Source organism: Oncorhynchus kisutch, linkage group LG16 (assembly GCF_002021735.2).
Source record: "Oncorhynchus kisutch isolate 150728-3 linkage group LG16, Okis_V2, whole genome shotgun sequence".
Taxonomy (NCBI): domain Eukaryota; kingdom Metazoa; phylum Chordata; class Actinopteri; order Salmoniformes; family Salmonidae; genus Oncorhynchus; species Oncorhynchus kisutch.
In genome coordinates, this window is record NC_034189.2 from 10903418 (window position 1) to 10919459 (window position 16042).

The window sequence follows — 16042 nt, forward strand, 5'->3', positions numbered from 1 at the left end:
TTGGGGTCAATTAATCAATATTCAGACTTATGGTGGTCTATAAAATATCACCCATAATTTGTCATGATAATACCCGCAATTTGTCATACATTATCTAAAAGTGTATTCTGAACATGTGGGAAACATGGTGGAAGAACCTGGATCACTTAAAATGTAAGAGAACCATTTTCAGGGACATTGCACTATACACCACCTGAAAACCCATTAATTTCAATGTAATTGAATATTCATATTTGGACATACAAAATTACCATATATTAAAATTTGACAAACTAACAGCAGTCCTCAGAGTATCTTCCTCAGAGTATCTCCCTCCCTCCCTCCCCCCATCCCTCCCTCCCTCCCCCCATCCCTCCCTCCCTCCCCCCCATCCCTCCCTCCATCCCCCCCTCCCTCCCCCATCCCTCCCTCCATCCCCCCCTCCCTCCCTCCCTCCCCCATCCCTCCCTCCCCCCCTCCCTCCCTCCCTCCCTCCCTCCCTCCCTCCCCCCCATCCCTCCCTCCCTCCCTCCATCCCCCCCTCCCTCCCCCCCTCCCTCCCCCATCCCCCCCTCCCTCCCCCATCCCTCCCTCCCTCCCCCCCATCCCTCCCTCCCTCCCCCCCTCCCTCCCCCATCCCTCCCTCCCTCCCTCCCTCCCTCCCTCCCTCCATCCATCCATCCATCAAGCTGAAGGGAGACTTTATGCACACATTAGAATGATATTTTAATAATAAATAAATAGCAGCATCACACAGAAATGAAATAAAAAACATTGTCGTGTGGATGACTAAAGTAGTAAAAACATGAGAGGTGTCATTGACGGATATTCACAAGTAAATGGTATAAAAAATGGCGATTGATTTGACTGTAACGTAAGGGGTTGACACATAAAAGATCTCTAACTCTGGCCCGGGGCATTATGCTGGTTTCATAACAAGGGGTAAACTCTGAAAACACAACTTGTAAACTGGGAGCAACCAGTAGTGTGCGTTCACATGCTTTGAGCTAGTTATTAGCCAATCGGCTAATGGCAAACAAGTTGTATCAACCGTAGACTAAAAGTACAGCCATCATGCTCGTCAACAAATTACAATGTTCAACAAACATATCAAGACATTTTTTTTAATTAGTTAAATTAAATGATGCTTTGTTATTGCATTTAGCTGCTGAAAATGCTGTTATTTAGGTAATTTCCTTAGTAGGTGACGTCAGAGGTCAGCATGTGGGAGAAGTCGTAGCTCAGGGATGATGGATGAGTTTCCCACTTGTAATAACAGTTGGACGGCCGTTCAAGTGGATTAAAAAAAATATTTCCCACTAGTAATTACCAGTTAGAGGGCCGTTCAAACTGGATTTTTCCCAGTCGTATGCCCTTAGTTACGAATTTGAGAGATTTCATGAGCGCAGCGTTAGTTTGGCAACGCTGAGAAGAGGAAGCTCTAATGCCCTGGACCAGAGCTCTATCCTACACACACGGTTACGGATCACATACACAGCTTAAAATACATTGTTTAAGCAAACTGGTTTCGCAAACTGATTTCGGATCAAACCAAAACCCGATTCTTTCAGGGGGGGTTTTCTCTCGGCACTCCTCTTCATTAGTTTTAGTTTCGTTTTTTTTGTTCAACTTCTTGTCAAATGTGGCAAAGGGCCTGTAGTCCTATTGACCTCTGTCTTTTGTCTGGAAAAAGCTCCAACGTTCCTAGTGATCGGTCAGGCCTACTGTTCCATCTTCCTTACTTAGGAGCTAGACAGTGTGCATCTTAAATGGCACCCTATTCCCTACATGGGGCACTACTTTTATCAGAGCCCTATGGTCCCTGGTGAAAAGTAGTGCACTATATAGGGAATAGGGTGCCATCTGAGACGTAACCAAAGTGTGTTAAAATAAAAAAAATTGACCTGTGTAGAGGGGTCAGAGGTTGTCATAGGTAGTACATTCAGTCAGGTGCTCTGGTGTTTTGGTTGTGGTTGTGGCAGCGTTGAGTATGAGTTGTAGGGATAACTTTCAGGGTCTATGTGGGTTATATAGGCCCATAGGGTTACTCATATAATGTAGATTGGGTTATGGTGAGGTTTGCTCTATGATAGGGTTATAGCCTATGCTTATAGTTGAGTTGTGATCACAGCTACACATGTAGGATCTTAATTTGAGCCAGTTTGACAGAGTAGGAAAATAATACTGCAGCAATAGCAAATGTGAATTATTATATGGATTATAATTAATGGATTTTTTTTTGTAAGAGTCAATCATTTTTTTGTTAGGGCAAATCAAATCTGGATATTTTAAAGTGGACATTACAAACTTTAGAAGCATTTTTTAAACCTTGAGCAGGAAAATGATCGGCAACAAAAGAGTGCTCAAATTAAGATCCTGCATCTGTATGGTTGTGCAAATGGCAGTGTTGGGGTTATGTTCTGGTCAAGGCCTGGAGTTAGGCTGGCGGTGAGGGACCAAAACAATCCCTCTGAGACCTGTATTCAGAAAGCCTCTCAGAGTATGAGTGCTGATCATCCTTAACTGGACTGGGTTTGATCCGTCTTCTCAAGGACTGCCTGCCGTGGCCATCAGTATGAGGTAATACATTATGATGTGTGAGAGAGATCCATTGTACTGAGACCAGTGTTTCCAACCCCTTCATCCACCCTCATGTAAGCATTCAAATAAGTCAATCCTAACCTCAGATCTGGGATCAGGTTACCCAACTCCCAATAATTTGACCCTGTATCAGTGGTCAGGGCCATTGACTTCTACCTACACAGTCTACTCATTTTAATGAGGTGGGTTCTTGGTGCTACCCCCTGTCTCACCACAAGGTGGCACTGTGACGGTCATTGGGGCTATAGTTTCCTTTCTCCAGTCATCATTACCAGTCTCCCTAGTAACCATTATAGACTTGTTTTATACACACTGGAAAAAGCTCCATTCAGACCTGTTGTATTGTTATGTCGTGTCCATGGTGCTGAATTGTTACTAAGATCCATTACACAATAAGTTAGACTGCATTTGACTATGGCAGCGTCTGACATGGAACCCTATTCCCTATGTAGTGGATCAAACGTAGTGCACTGTGTAGGGATTAGGGTGCCATTCGGGACATACACTATGAAGTCTCGAGTTTCTCTCTGTTCAGCCTTGAATCATGTCTTTATCTCCTCCTCCTCCTCCTCCTCCATCATCTCCATCTCCTTCTCCTCCTTCATCTCCTTCTCCTCCTCCTTCATCTCCTTCTCTTCCTCCTTCATCTCCTTCTCTTCCTCCTTCATCTCCTTCTCTTCCTCCTCCTTCTCATCATTCATCTCCTTCTCCTCCTCCTCATTCATCTCCTTCTCCTCCTTTCTCCTTCTCCTCCTCTTTCTCCTTCTCCTCCTCCTTCTTCTTCTCCATCTCCTTCTTCTCCTCCTTCTCCTCCTCCTTCTTCTCTTCCTCCTCCTTCGTCTCCTCCTTCTTCTCCTTCTCCTTCTGTGGGGTTCTAAATTGTACAAGTCCATGACACCCAGGTCAAGGGTTAAGAATCAAGGTAAGTCCTTCCATGATACATTCTTCCAGAAGTGTCCACACCACCCACTGTGACTGTGTCTCAAATGTGACCCTATTCCCCATGTAATGCACTAGTGTTGACCATAGCCCTACAGAGAGCTGCCTGAATAGGGAGTTTTGTTCAGGGTAGTGCCCTACACAGTGAATAGGGTGTTATTTGACACATGCCCACTACAGTCCTTCCCTCCCTCACATTACTTCAAGTCCGCCCGTTCATCATCAGCCAATGAGCCGCAGAGCTGGCGTAATCCAATTATCCAATCAACCAATCAGACGCTGCTGGTGCGCTCCAAGTGAGCATGGCAGAAGCTGTCGACAGATAGCTTCAGCTCCGACATTCTGGGTTCCAATTCCGACATCATCCCGGGGCATTCCATATCCATCCTCATCCCGTCATCTGTAGGATCGTCAGGCTCCACCCCTTTGATCATCCCGTTACCGTCGGCCCCGCCCCCTCCACCACCATTCCGACAGTTGCTATTCCGGTCCACACTTCCCTTCTTCCCATTCCCTCCATGATGTCCAAATATGGGCGTGACCGCATGAGATGGACACTGGATGGTGGGAACAGCTAGCGATTTACTACTAACCCCTGCCATCGGCCCTGTGTTATACTGACAACGTATATAGCTGGAAAAGGCCCTTCTGTATGTCTTGTTAAACAACGTATAGACCAATGGGTTGACTCCAGAGGAGATGTATCCCACCCACACAAAAACGTTGAGGAGCTCAGCCAATAAAGGCTCGTTGCAGGAACCCTGACAGAGGACGTAAGTGACATTGGTGATGAAGAAGGGGCACCACATGATCAGAAACAGGAAGAACACGATCCCCAGCACCTACAACACAGAACAGAGAACATGGACCACACTAGAACAGAGTAGATTGGAGAACAGAGACCACACTAGAACAGAGTAGATTGGAGAACAGAGACCACACTAGAACAGAGTAGATTGGAGAACAGAGACCACACTAGAACAGAGTAGATTGGAGAACAGAGACCACACTAGAACAGAGTAGATTGGAGAACAGAGACCACACTAGAACAGAGTAGATTGGAGAACAGAGACCACACTAGAACATAGTAGATTGTAGAACAGAGACCACACTAGAACAGAGTAGATTGGAGAACAGAGACCACACTAGAACAGAGGAGATTGGAGAACAAGATCCTCAGAACCTAGAACAGAGTAGATCAGAGTGGTGTATGAGAGGCGATGGAATGCAATAGGACAGAATGGAAAGAAACGGAAGAGAAGAGACATTAAGAGGAGAAACTGCTAGATGTCTACAGTTGATCCTCACCTTGGAGGCCCGCCTCTCATTCTTGATGGCCTGCATCATCCCCCGCCTCCCGTGACTGTCCCGTGCATCACGCCCTGCCGGAGAGCTCAGCTGGGACGCCACCCCCGAACTCGGAATCATACTGATGCTCTCCGAGGGGGAACTGCTTAAGAGGCCGGTCTGCCGGTCAGGCTCCGCCCCTTTCAGGCAGCTCAGACTTCCTTGTCTGCTAGGAGGAGGAGCCTCAATGTTTATGGGCAGGCCTAGGAAATTTGGAGGCGGGGACTGGTGGTTTGAGGGAGTGGTCTGAGGCTGCAGTGGCTGCTGGGAGGAAGTTTTCCTCTCGTAGAGGAAGACGGTCTCCTGGCGTTGGAGGACCTGGGCGGGAAGACACGATGTGATGTCATGATGGACCACTGACAGACATACCATTATTAGTCAAATAATAATAATTGTCTGCAACAACTAAAGATGGACCAGCCTGTCTGCCATATGACCAGTTGTTTCTGACAAATATATGGACCAGTACATCGCTAGTTAATCAAAACACAGACTCTACTGCGGTTGTCACCAACAAAGTGGGTCTGTGTTATATTTCCTGTCTGACAGACCTGTATAGTAAGGCACTACAAAACTAACATGATGACCAATGGGATTCAATCAGAGGCTGGAGGAATACATTGGTTAGCCAATCAAATGACAGAACATCAAATAACTAGCCAATCAAAACACTCTCTGACCTGTATGGTGAGGCAGTAGGACACAACCATGATGACCAATGGGATGAAGAAAGCCACGAAGGAGCCAACCAGCATGAAGCGCTCCTCGTTCAGAACACAGCTGCCGTTGACAAACACCTTGTCTTTGTTGTGAAGGCCGATCACCGGGATAGGCATGGACACACCTATAGGAGAGATGGATGAAAATAGAGAGAAAGTGATTAGAGAGGCATGAACACCTTGTCCTTGTTGTGAAGGTCAGTCACCGGGATAGGCATGGACACACCTAGAACAGAGGGAGAGGGAGAGAGAGAGAGAGGAAGAGAAGGAGAGAGAAAGAGAGGGGGATGATAAGATAAGTAATCATTAGAGAAGGAGGGGGGATTAGAGAGGGAGGGAAGGAGGGATGAAGACCTTGTTGTGAAGGCCAATGACCGGCATGGGGATGGACACTCGTAGGAGAAGAGAGAGACAGAGAGAGAGATGACAGAAGGAGAGAGAGACAGATGGAGATGAGAGAGGGATGAGAGAAGGAGAGAGTGAGAAGGAGAGAGAGAAAGAGGGGGAGAGAGACAGAGAGAAGAAGAGAGAGACAGAGAGAGATGAGAGAGGGACGAGAGAAGGAGAGACAGAGAGAGAAAGAGAGACAGAGAGGAGAGAGAGAGAGAGAGACAGAGAGAAGGAGAGAGAGAGATGGATGAGTTATTGTTGTTATGGAGGACTTTTGGAGTGAGAAAAAAGGGCTGCAATGAGAGAGGATGGTAGAAGTGGGGGAACGAGAAGGATGGTTAAAGAGCTGGGGAAAGAGAGAGATGGTAAAGAGAGGCTGGGGGATAGAGAGATAGGTAAGGAGCTGGGAAGAGAGGATGGTAGGAGCTGGGGGAAGAGAGGATGGTAATGAGGCTGGGGGAAGGAGAGGATGGTTATAGACAGCTGGGGGAAGAGAGGATGGATAAAGGAGGGCTGGGGGAAAGAGAGGATGGTAAGGAGCCTGGGGGAGAGAGGATGGTAAGGAAGCTTGAGGGATTAGAGAGGATGGTAAGAGTGGGGGAAGAGTTAGGATGGGTAAGAGCTGGGGGAAGAAGAGGATGGTAAGGAGCTGGGGGAGAAAGAGGAGGTAAGGAAGCTGGGGGAAGGAGATGGTAAGAGTGGGGGAAGAGAGGATGGTAAGTGAGTTGGGGAAGAGAGGATGGTAAGGATGGGGGAAGAGAGGGATGGTAAGAATGGGGAAGAGAGGGGGGGAAGAGAGGTGGTAAGGAGCGCTGGGGAAGAGAGGATGGTAAGTTGAGCTGGGGGAAAGAGGGATGGTAAGGAGCTGGGGAGAGAGGATGGTAAGGAGCTGGGGAAGAGAGGGGGGGGGAAGAGAGGATGGTAAGGAAGCTGGGGGAAGAGAGGATGGTAAGGAGCCTGGGGGGAAAGAGGATGGTAAGGAGCTGGGGGAAGAGAGGATGGTAAGGAGCTGGGGGAAGAGAGATGTAAGAGCTGGGGAGAGAGGATGGTAAGGAGCTGGGGAAGAGAGGATGGTAAGGAGCTGGGGGAAGAGAGGATGGTAGGAGCTGGGGGAAGAGAGGATGGTAAGGAGCTGGGGAAGAGAGGATGGTAAGGAGCTGGGGGAAGAGAGGATGGTAAGGAAGCTGGGGAAGAGAGGATGGTAAGGAGCTGGGGAAGAGAGGATGGTAAGAAGCTGGGGGAAGAGAGGATGGTAAGGAGCTGGGGGAAGAGAGGATGGTAAGGAGCTGGGGGAAGAGAGGATGGTAAGGAGCTGGGGAAGAGAGGGGGGGAAGAGAGGATGTAAGGAGCTGGGGAAGAGAGGATGGTAAGGAGCTGGGGGAAGAGAGGATGGTAAAGGAGCTGGGGAAAGGAGCTGGGGGAAGAGAGGATGGTAAGGAGCTGGGGAAGAGAGGATGAAGGAGCTGGGGAGAGAGGTATAAGGAGCTGGGGGAAGAGAGGATGGTAAGGAGCTGGGGAAGAGAGGATGGTAAGGAGTTGGGGGAAGAGAGGATGGTAAGGAGCTGGGGGAAGAGAGGACGGTAGGAGCTGGGGGACAGAGAGGATGGTAAGGAGCTGGGGGAAGAGAGGATGGTAAGGAGCTGGGGGAAGAGAGGGGGGAAGAGAGGATGGTAAGGAGCTGGGGAAGAGAGGATGGTAAGGAGCTGGGGGAAGAGAGGATGGTAAGGAGCTGGGGGAAGAGAGGGGGGAAGAGAGGATGGTAAGGAGCTGGGGGAAGAGAGGATGGTAAGGAGCTGGGGGAAGAGAGGATGGTAAGGAGCTGGGGGAAGAGAGGGGGGAAGAGAGGATGGTAAGGAGCTGGGGGAAGAGAGGATGGTAAGGAGCTGGGGGAAGAGAGGATGGTAAGGAGCTGGGGGAAGAGAGGATGGTAAGGAGCTGGGGGAAGAGAGGATGGTAAGGAGCTGGGGGAAGAGAGGATGGTAAGGAGCTGGGGGAAGAGAGGATGGTAAGGAGCTGGGGGAAGAGAGGATGGTAAGGAGCTGGGGGAAGAGAGGATGGTAAGGAGCTGGGGGAAGAGAGGATGGTAAGAAGCTGGGGAAGAGAGGATGGTAAGGAGCTGGGGGAAGAGAGGATGGTAAGAAGCTGGGGGAAGAGAGGATGGTAAGGAGCTGGGGGAAGAGAGGATGGTAAGGAGCTGGGGGAAGAGAGGATGGTAAGGAGCTGGGGAAAGAGAGGGGGGAAGAGAGGATGGTAAGGAGCTGGGGGAAGAGAGGATGGTAAGGAGCTGGGGGAAGAGAGGATGGTAAGGAGCTGGGGAAGAGAGGATGGTATAAGGAGCTGGGGGAAGAGAGGATGGTAAGGAGCTGGGGGAAGAGAGGATGGTAAGGAGCTGGGGGAAGAGAGGATGGTATAAGGAGCTGGGGGAAGAGAGGATGGTAAGGAGCTGGGGGAAGAGAGGATGGTAAGGAGCTGGGGGAAGAGAGGATGGTAAGGAGCTGGGGGAAGAGAGGACGGTAGGAGCTGGGGGAAGAGAGGATGGTAAGGAGCTGGGGGAAGAGAGGATGGTAAGGAGCTGGGGGAAGAGAGGGGGGAAGAGAGGATGGTAAGGAGCTGGGGGAAGAGAGGATGGTAAGGAGCTGGGGGAAGAGAGGATGGTAAGGAGCTGGGGGAAGAGAGGGGGGAAGAGAGGATGGTAAGGAGCTGGGGGAAGAGAGGATGGTAAGGAGCTGGGGGAAGAGAGGATGGTAAGGAGCTGGGGGAAGAGAGGATGGTAAGGAGCTGGGGGAAGAGAGGATGGTAAGAAGCTGGGGGAAGAGAGGATGGTAAGGAGCTGGGGGAAGAGAGGGGGAAGAGAGGATGGTAAGGAGCTGGGGAAGAGAGGATGGTAAGGAGCTGGGGGAAGAGAGGATGGTAAGGAGCTGGGGGAAGAGAGGGGGGAAGAGAGGATGGTAAGGAGCTGGGGGAAGAGAGGATGGTAAGGAGCTGGGGGAAGAGAGGATGGTAAGGAGCTGGGGGAAGAGAGGATGGTAAGGAGCTGGGGGAAGAGAGGATGGTAAGGAGCTGGGGGAAGAGAGGATGGTAAGGAGCTGGGGGAAGAGAGAGATTAACATTTTGTCCTTGTTGTGGAGGCTAACGATACCACAGAACAAAAGAGAGGGATGAGAGAAGGAGAGAACAAAAGGAGGGAAGGAGGGAGAGGGGAGAGAGACAGATGTACACTGTGGAGGCTAATGACTGGGAAATGCGTGGACACAATGTGGAGAGAGCATGAGACAGAAAGAGAAGGAGAGAAAAGAGAATGATGGGAGGGAGGAGAGTGATGAAGTGTTTGTCCTTGTTGTGCAGCCCAAATAGCCATCAATAAATCTAGAGAAAAGGACAAGAGAAGAATATAGAGAGGAGAGTAGAGAAAAGAGGGAGAGAAGGGGGAGGGGAAAACCGAAAGAAGAGAGAGAGAGAGAGGGGTAGGTAGCAGAGGAGGCTGGTGGGAGGAGCTTTCTAATGGCTGGAATGGAGTCAAACACGTTTCCATGTGTTTGATGTGTTTGGTACCATTCAATTGATTCCATTCCAGGCATTACAATGAGCCTGTCCTCCTATATCTCCTCCCATCAGCCTCCTCTGGTACGCAGTGAGAGAGAAAGAGAGAGAGAGACCGGTCAACAGACAGTCAGAGATAGGGAATAGATTACTTCATTTACTCTAATCTCTTATCTAAATAATCTCTAATTAATCTTTCATCTGATGTGACCGGATCCTCTGATTGTTCTGAAACCACAACCTGACCTGTTACCTTGTTATCTGCCTACACACACACACACACACACACACACACACACACACACACACACACACACACACACACACACACACACACACACACACACACACACACACACACACACACACACACACACACACACACACCCTGACCTGTTACCTTGTTATACACACACACACACATCCTCACTCACACACACACACACACACACACACTGGACACACACACACACCCACATACACACACACACTGGACACACCCACACAAACAAACACACACAAACACTGGACCCACATACACACAAACACTGGACACATACACACACACACACACACACACACAAACACTGGACACACACACACACACACACACACACACACACACACACTGGACACACACACACACACACACACACACACACACACACACACACACACACACTGGACACACCCACACACATGCACACTGGACACACAGACACACACACACACAGGACACACACACACACACACACACACAAACATACACTGGACACACACACACACAAACACTGGACACACACACACACACACACACACACACACACACAGGACACACACACACACACACACACACAAACACTGGACACACACACACACACACACACTGGACACACCTACACACACACACTGGACACACACACTGTACACACACACACTGGACACACCCACACTGGACACACACACACACACACACACACTGGACACACACACACTGGACACACACACACTGGACACACACACACACTGGAGACACACACACACACTGGACACACACAAACTGGACACGCACACACTGGACACACACACACTGGACACGCACACACTGGACACGCACACACTGGACACACACACACTGGACACACAACCTGACATGTCACCCTCTTACCCGGCTGTCCTATTCACATTACTTATCTGTATGAGTGAGAGAGAGAAAGGAGAAAATCCCATATCTATTGGGAGAAAACCCCTTTTATGGAACATTTGCCGCAAAGTACATAGCTTCCTGCCACACCAGCAGGTACAGCCAGTGGAACGACCAATCAGACCAATAACATTAGAACCTATGTCATGATATAATTAGCATGTCTCTATCATGATATAATTAGCATGTCTCTATCATGATATAATTAGCGTGTCTCTATCGTGATATAATTAGCATGTCTCTATCATGATATAATTAGCATGTCTCTATCATGATATAATTAGCATGTCTCTATCATGATATAATTAGCATGTCTCTATCATGATATAATTAGCATGTCTCTATCATGATATAATTAGCATGTCTCTATCATGATATAATTAGCACTGTACTGTCAGTGAGTATTGTTTTCTTGTTGTTATTATCTAGTCCTCATGGATTTGGTTCGTCACTTTTGTTAATTGTTTATTTAAATGTAAACATATAAAGGCCCTCTTGAAATGAATTGAATTGAGTGAAAGAGATTCACCTGGAAAAGAGTCCCCTAAGCAAGCTGGTACTCTGTTGACAAACACAAACACACCCCACAGAGCCCCAGGACAGCAGCACAATCAGACCCAACCAAATTATGAGAAAACAAAAATAAGGTGATTACTTGAAACATAGGAAAGAATTAACAAGAAAACAGAGCAAACTAGAATGCTATTTGGCCCTAAAACTGAGAGAACACAGTGGCAGAATACCTGACCACTGTGACTGACCCAGACTTAAGGAAAGCTTTGACTATGTACAGACTCAGTGAGCATAGCCTTGCTATTGAGAAAGGCCGCCGTAGGCAGACCTGGCTCTCAAGAGAAGACAGGCTATGTGCTCACTGCCCACAAAATGAGGTGGAAACTGAGCTGCACTTCCTAACCTCCTGCCTTATGTACGACCATATTAGAGAGACATTTAAAGCCCCATGGCTTTCCTCTGTGTAGAGGTCATCACATTACAGTCTCCCCCACCCCCTGCCCCATGGCTTTACTCTGTGTAGAGGTCATTACAGTCTCCCCCACCCCCTGCCCCATGGCTTTCCTCTGTGTAGAGGTCATCACAGTCTCCCCCACCCCCTGCCCCATGGCTTTACTCTGTGTAGAGGTCATCACAGTCTCCCCCACCCCCACCCCCATGGCTTTCCTCTGTGTAGAGGTCATCACATCACAGTCTCCCCCACCCCCTGCCCCATGGCTTTCCTCAGTGTAGAGGTCATCACAGTCTCCCCCACCCCCTGCCCCATGGCTTTACTCTGTGTAGAGGTCATCACATCACAGTCTCCCCCACCCCCTGCCCCATGGCTTTCCTCTGTGTAGAGGTCATCACAGTCTCCCCCACCCCCTGCCCCATGGCTTTACTCTGAGTAGAGGTCATCACAGTCTCCCCCACCCCCTGCCACATGGCTTTACTCTGTGTAGAGGTCATCACAGTCTCCCCCACCCCCTGCCCCATGGCTTTCCTCTGTGTAGAGGTCATCACAGTCTCCCCCACCCCCTGCCCCATGGCTTTCCTCTGTGTAGAGGTCATCACATCACAGTCTCCCCCACCCCCTGCCCCATGGCTTTCCTCAGTGTAGAGGTCATCACAGTCTCCCCCACCCCCTGCCCCATGGCTTTACTCTGTGTAGAGGTCATCACATCACAGTCTCCCCCACCCCCTGCCCCATGGCTTTCCTCTGTGTAGAGGTCATCACAGTCTCCCCCACCCCCTGCCCCATGGCTTTCCTCTGTGTAGAGGTCATTACAGTCTCCCCCACCCCCTGCCCCATGGCTTTACTCTGTGTAGAGGTCATCACAGTCTCCCCCACCCCCTGCCCCATGGCTTTCCTCTGTGTAGAGATCATTACAGTCTACCCCACCCCCTGCCCCATGGCTTTACTCTGTGTAGAGGTCATCACAGTCTCCCCCACCCCCTGCCCCATGGCTTTCCTCTGTGTAGAGGTCATCACATCACAGTCTCCCCCACCCCCTGCCCCATGGCTTTCCTCAGTGTAGAGGTCATCACAGTCTCCCCCACCCCCTGCCCCATGGCTTTACTCTGTGTAGAGGTCATCACATCACAGTCTCCCCCACCCCCTGCCCCATGGCTTTCCTCTGTGTAGAGGTCATCACAGTCTCCCCCACCCCCTGCCCCATGGCTTTACTCTGTGTAGAGGTCATCACAGTCTCCCCCACCCCATGGCTTTCCTCTGTGTAGAGGTCATCACAGTCTCCCCCACCCCCTGCCCCATGGCTTTACTCTGTGTAGAGGTCATCACAGTCTCCCCCACCCCCACCCCCATGGCTTTCCTCTGTGTAGAGGTCATCACATCACAGTCTCCCCCACCCCCTGCCCCATGGCTTTCCTCAGTGTAGAGGTCATCACAGTCTCCCCCACCCCCTGCCCCATGGCTTTACTCTGTGTAGAGGTCATCACATCACAGTCTCCCCCACCCCCTGCCCCATGGCTTTACTCTGTGTAGAGGTCATCACATCACAGTCTCCCCCACCCCCTGCCCCATGGCTTTCCTCTGTGTAGAGGTCATCACAGTCTCCCCCACCCCCTGCCCCATGGCTTTACTCTGAGTAGAGGTCATCACAGTCTCCCCCACCCCCTGCCACATGGCTTTACTCTGTGTAGAGGTCATCACAGTCTCCCCCACCCCCTGCCCCATGGCTTTCCTCTGTGTAGAGGTCATCACAGTCTCCCCCACCCCCTGCCCCATGGCTTTCCTCTGTGTAGAGGTCATCACATCACAGTCTCCCCCACCCCCTGCCCCATGGCTTTCCTCAGTGTAGAGGTCATCACAGTCTCCCCCACCCCTTGCCCCATGGCTTTACTCTGTGTAGAGGTCATCACATCACAGTCTCCCCCACCCCCTGCCCCATGGCTTTCCTCTGTGTAGAGGTCATCACAGTCTCCCCCACCCCCTGCCCCATGGCTTTCCTCTGTGTAGAGGTCATTACAGTCTCCCCCACCCCCTGCCCCATGGCTTTACTCTGTGTAGAGGTCATCACAGTCTCCCCCACCCCCTGCCCCATGGCTTTCCTCTGTGTAGAGATCATTACAGTCTACCCCACCCCCTGCCCCATGGCTTTACTCTGTGTTGAGGTCATCACAGTCTCCCCCACCCCCTGCCCCATGGCTTTCTCAGTGTAGAGGTCATTACAGTCTCCCCCACCCCCTGCCCCATGGCTTTCCTCTGTGTAGAGGTCATCACATCACAGTCTCCCCCACCCCCTGCCCCATGGCTTTCCTCAGTGTAGAGGTCATCACAGTCTCCCCCACCCCCTGCCCCATGGCTTTACTCTGTGTAGAGGTCATCACATCACAGTCTCCCCCACCCCCTGCCCCATGGCTTTCCTCTGTGTAGAGGTCATCACAGTCTCCCCCACCCCCTGCCCCATGGCTTTCCTCTGTGTAGAGGTCATCACAGTCTCCCCCACCCCCTGCCCCATGGCTTTCCTCTGTGTAGAGGTCATTACAGTCTCCCCCACCCCCTGCCCCATGGCTTTACTCTGTGTAGAGGTCATCACAGTCTCCCCCACCCCCTGCCCCATGGCTTTCCTCTGTGTAGAGGTCATCACAGTCTCCCCCACCCCCTGCCCCATGGCTTTACTCTGTGTAGAGGGCATCACAGTCTCCCCCACCCCATGGCTTTCCTCTGTGTAGAGGTCATTACAGTCTACCCCACCCCCTGCCCCATGGCTTTACTCTGTGTAGAGGTCATCACAGTCTCCCCCACCCCCTGCCCCATGGCTTTCCTCAGTGTAGAGGTCATCACAGTCTCCCCCACCCCCTGCCCCATGGCTTTCCTCTGTGTAGAGGTCATCACAGTCTCCCCCACCCCCTGCCCCATGGCTTTACTCTGTGTAGAGGTCATCACATCACAGTCTCCCCCACCCCCTGCCCCATGGCTTTCCTAAGTGTAGAGGTCATCACAGTCTCCCCCACCCCCTGCCCCATGGCTTTCCTCTGTGTAGAGGTCATCACAGTCTCCCCCACCCCCTGCCCCATGGCTTTACTCTGTGTAGAGGTCATCACATCACAGTCTCCCCCACCCCCTGCCCCATGGCTTTCCTAAGTGTAGAGGTCATCACAGTCTCCCCCACCCCCTGCCCAATGGCTTTCCTCTGTGTAGAGGTCATCACAGTCTCCCCACCCCCTGCCCCATGGCTTTACTCTGTGTAGAGGTCATCACATCACAGTCTCCCCCACCCCCTGCCCCATGGCTTTCCTCTGTGTAGAGGTCATCACAGTCTCCCCCACCCCCTGCCCCATGGCTTTACTCTGTGTAGAGGTCATCACAGTCTCCCCCACCCACTGCCCCATGGCTTTCCTCTGTGTAGAGGTCATCACATCACAGTCTCCCCCACCCCCTGCCCCATGGCTTTACTCTGTGTAGAGGTCATCACAGTCTCCCCCACCCCCTGCCCCATGGCTTTCCTCTGTGTAGAGGTCGTCACATTACAGTAACCCTTAAACATAAGTACAAAAAATAAGATCCTCACGGATAATCATGGTACACTATCTGCTGACTGCTATAAAGAGGGGAACATAAACAACTTACTGTTCCACACAGACCATCCCCTGGCATGGCACAGGACAATAAGAGCATACTAGCTCTCTGTAAAGAGAGAGGGTATTGGTCCACACAGACCATCCCCTGGCATGGCACAGGACGATAAGAGCATACTAGCTCTCTGTAAAGATAGAGGGTATTGGTCCACACAGACCATCCCCTGGCATGGCACAGGACAATAAGAGCATACTAGCTCTCTGTAAAGAGAGAGGGTATTGGTCCACACAGACCATCCCCTGGCATGGCACAGGACGATAAGAGCATACTAGCTCTCTGTAAAGAGAGAGGGTATTGGTCCACACAGACCATCCCCTGGCATGGCACAGGACGATAAGAGCATACTAGTGCTCTGTAAAGAGAGAGGGTATTGGTCCACACAGACCATCCCCTGGCATGGCACAGGACGATAAGAGCATACTAGCTCTCTGTAAAGAGAGAGGGTATTGGTCCAGGGTGGAAACTCAGAATACCAGGAAACTGATACAACCTCTGCCAGCGTGTGTACATGGATTCTGTCAGACTTGGGCCACTGAGGAGTGGCTTCTGTCTGGCCACTCTACCATAAAGGCCTGATTGGTGAAGTGCTGCAGAGATAGTTGTCCTTCTGGAAGGTTCTTCCATCTCCACAGAGGAACTCTAGAGCTCTGTCAGAGTGACCATCGGGATCTTGGTCACCTCCCTGACCAAGGCCCTTCTCCCCGATTGCTCAGTTTGGCCGGGCGGCCA

The 16042-nt window shown here is 51.0% G+C and overlaps 1 protein-coding gene across 1 annotated transcript in view; it reads right to left on the reverse strand.

The window, feature by feature from the left end:
• Positions 1-692: 692 nt before the first annotated feature.
• Positions 693-16042, reverse strand: part of LOC109881685 (5-hydroxytryptamine receptor 2C) — a 281372-nt gene continuing 266022 nt past the window's right edge. Inside the window, exons 7-9 of the mRNA XM_031791781.1 lie at positions 5547-5710; positions 4828-5184; positions 693-4361 (exon numbers count right to left, since the gene is read on the reverse strand). Of these exons, the coding sequence (XP_031647641.1) occupies positions 3792-4361; positions 4828-5184; positions 5547-5710 (1091 nt within the window). The 3' untranslated portion in view covers positions 693-3791. The remainder of the gene's footprint in view (positions 4362-4827; positions 5185-5546; positions 5711-16042) is intronic.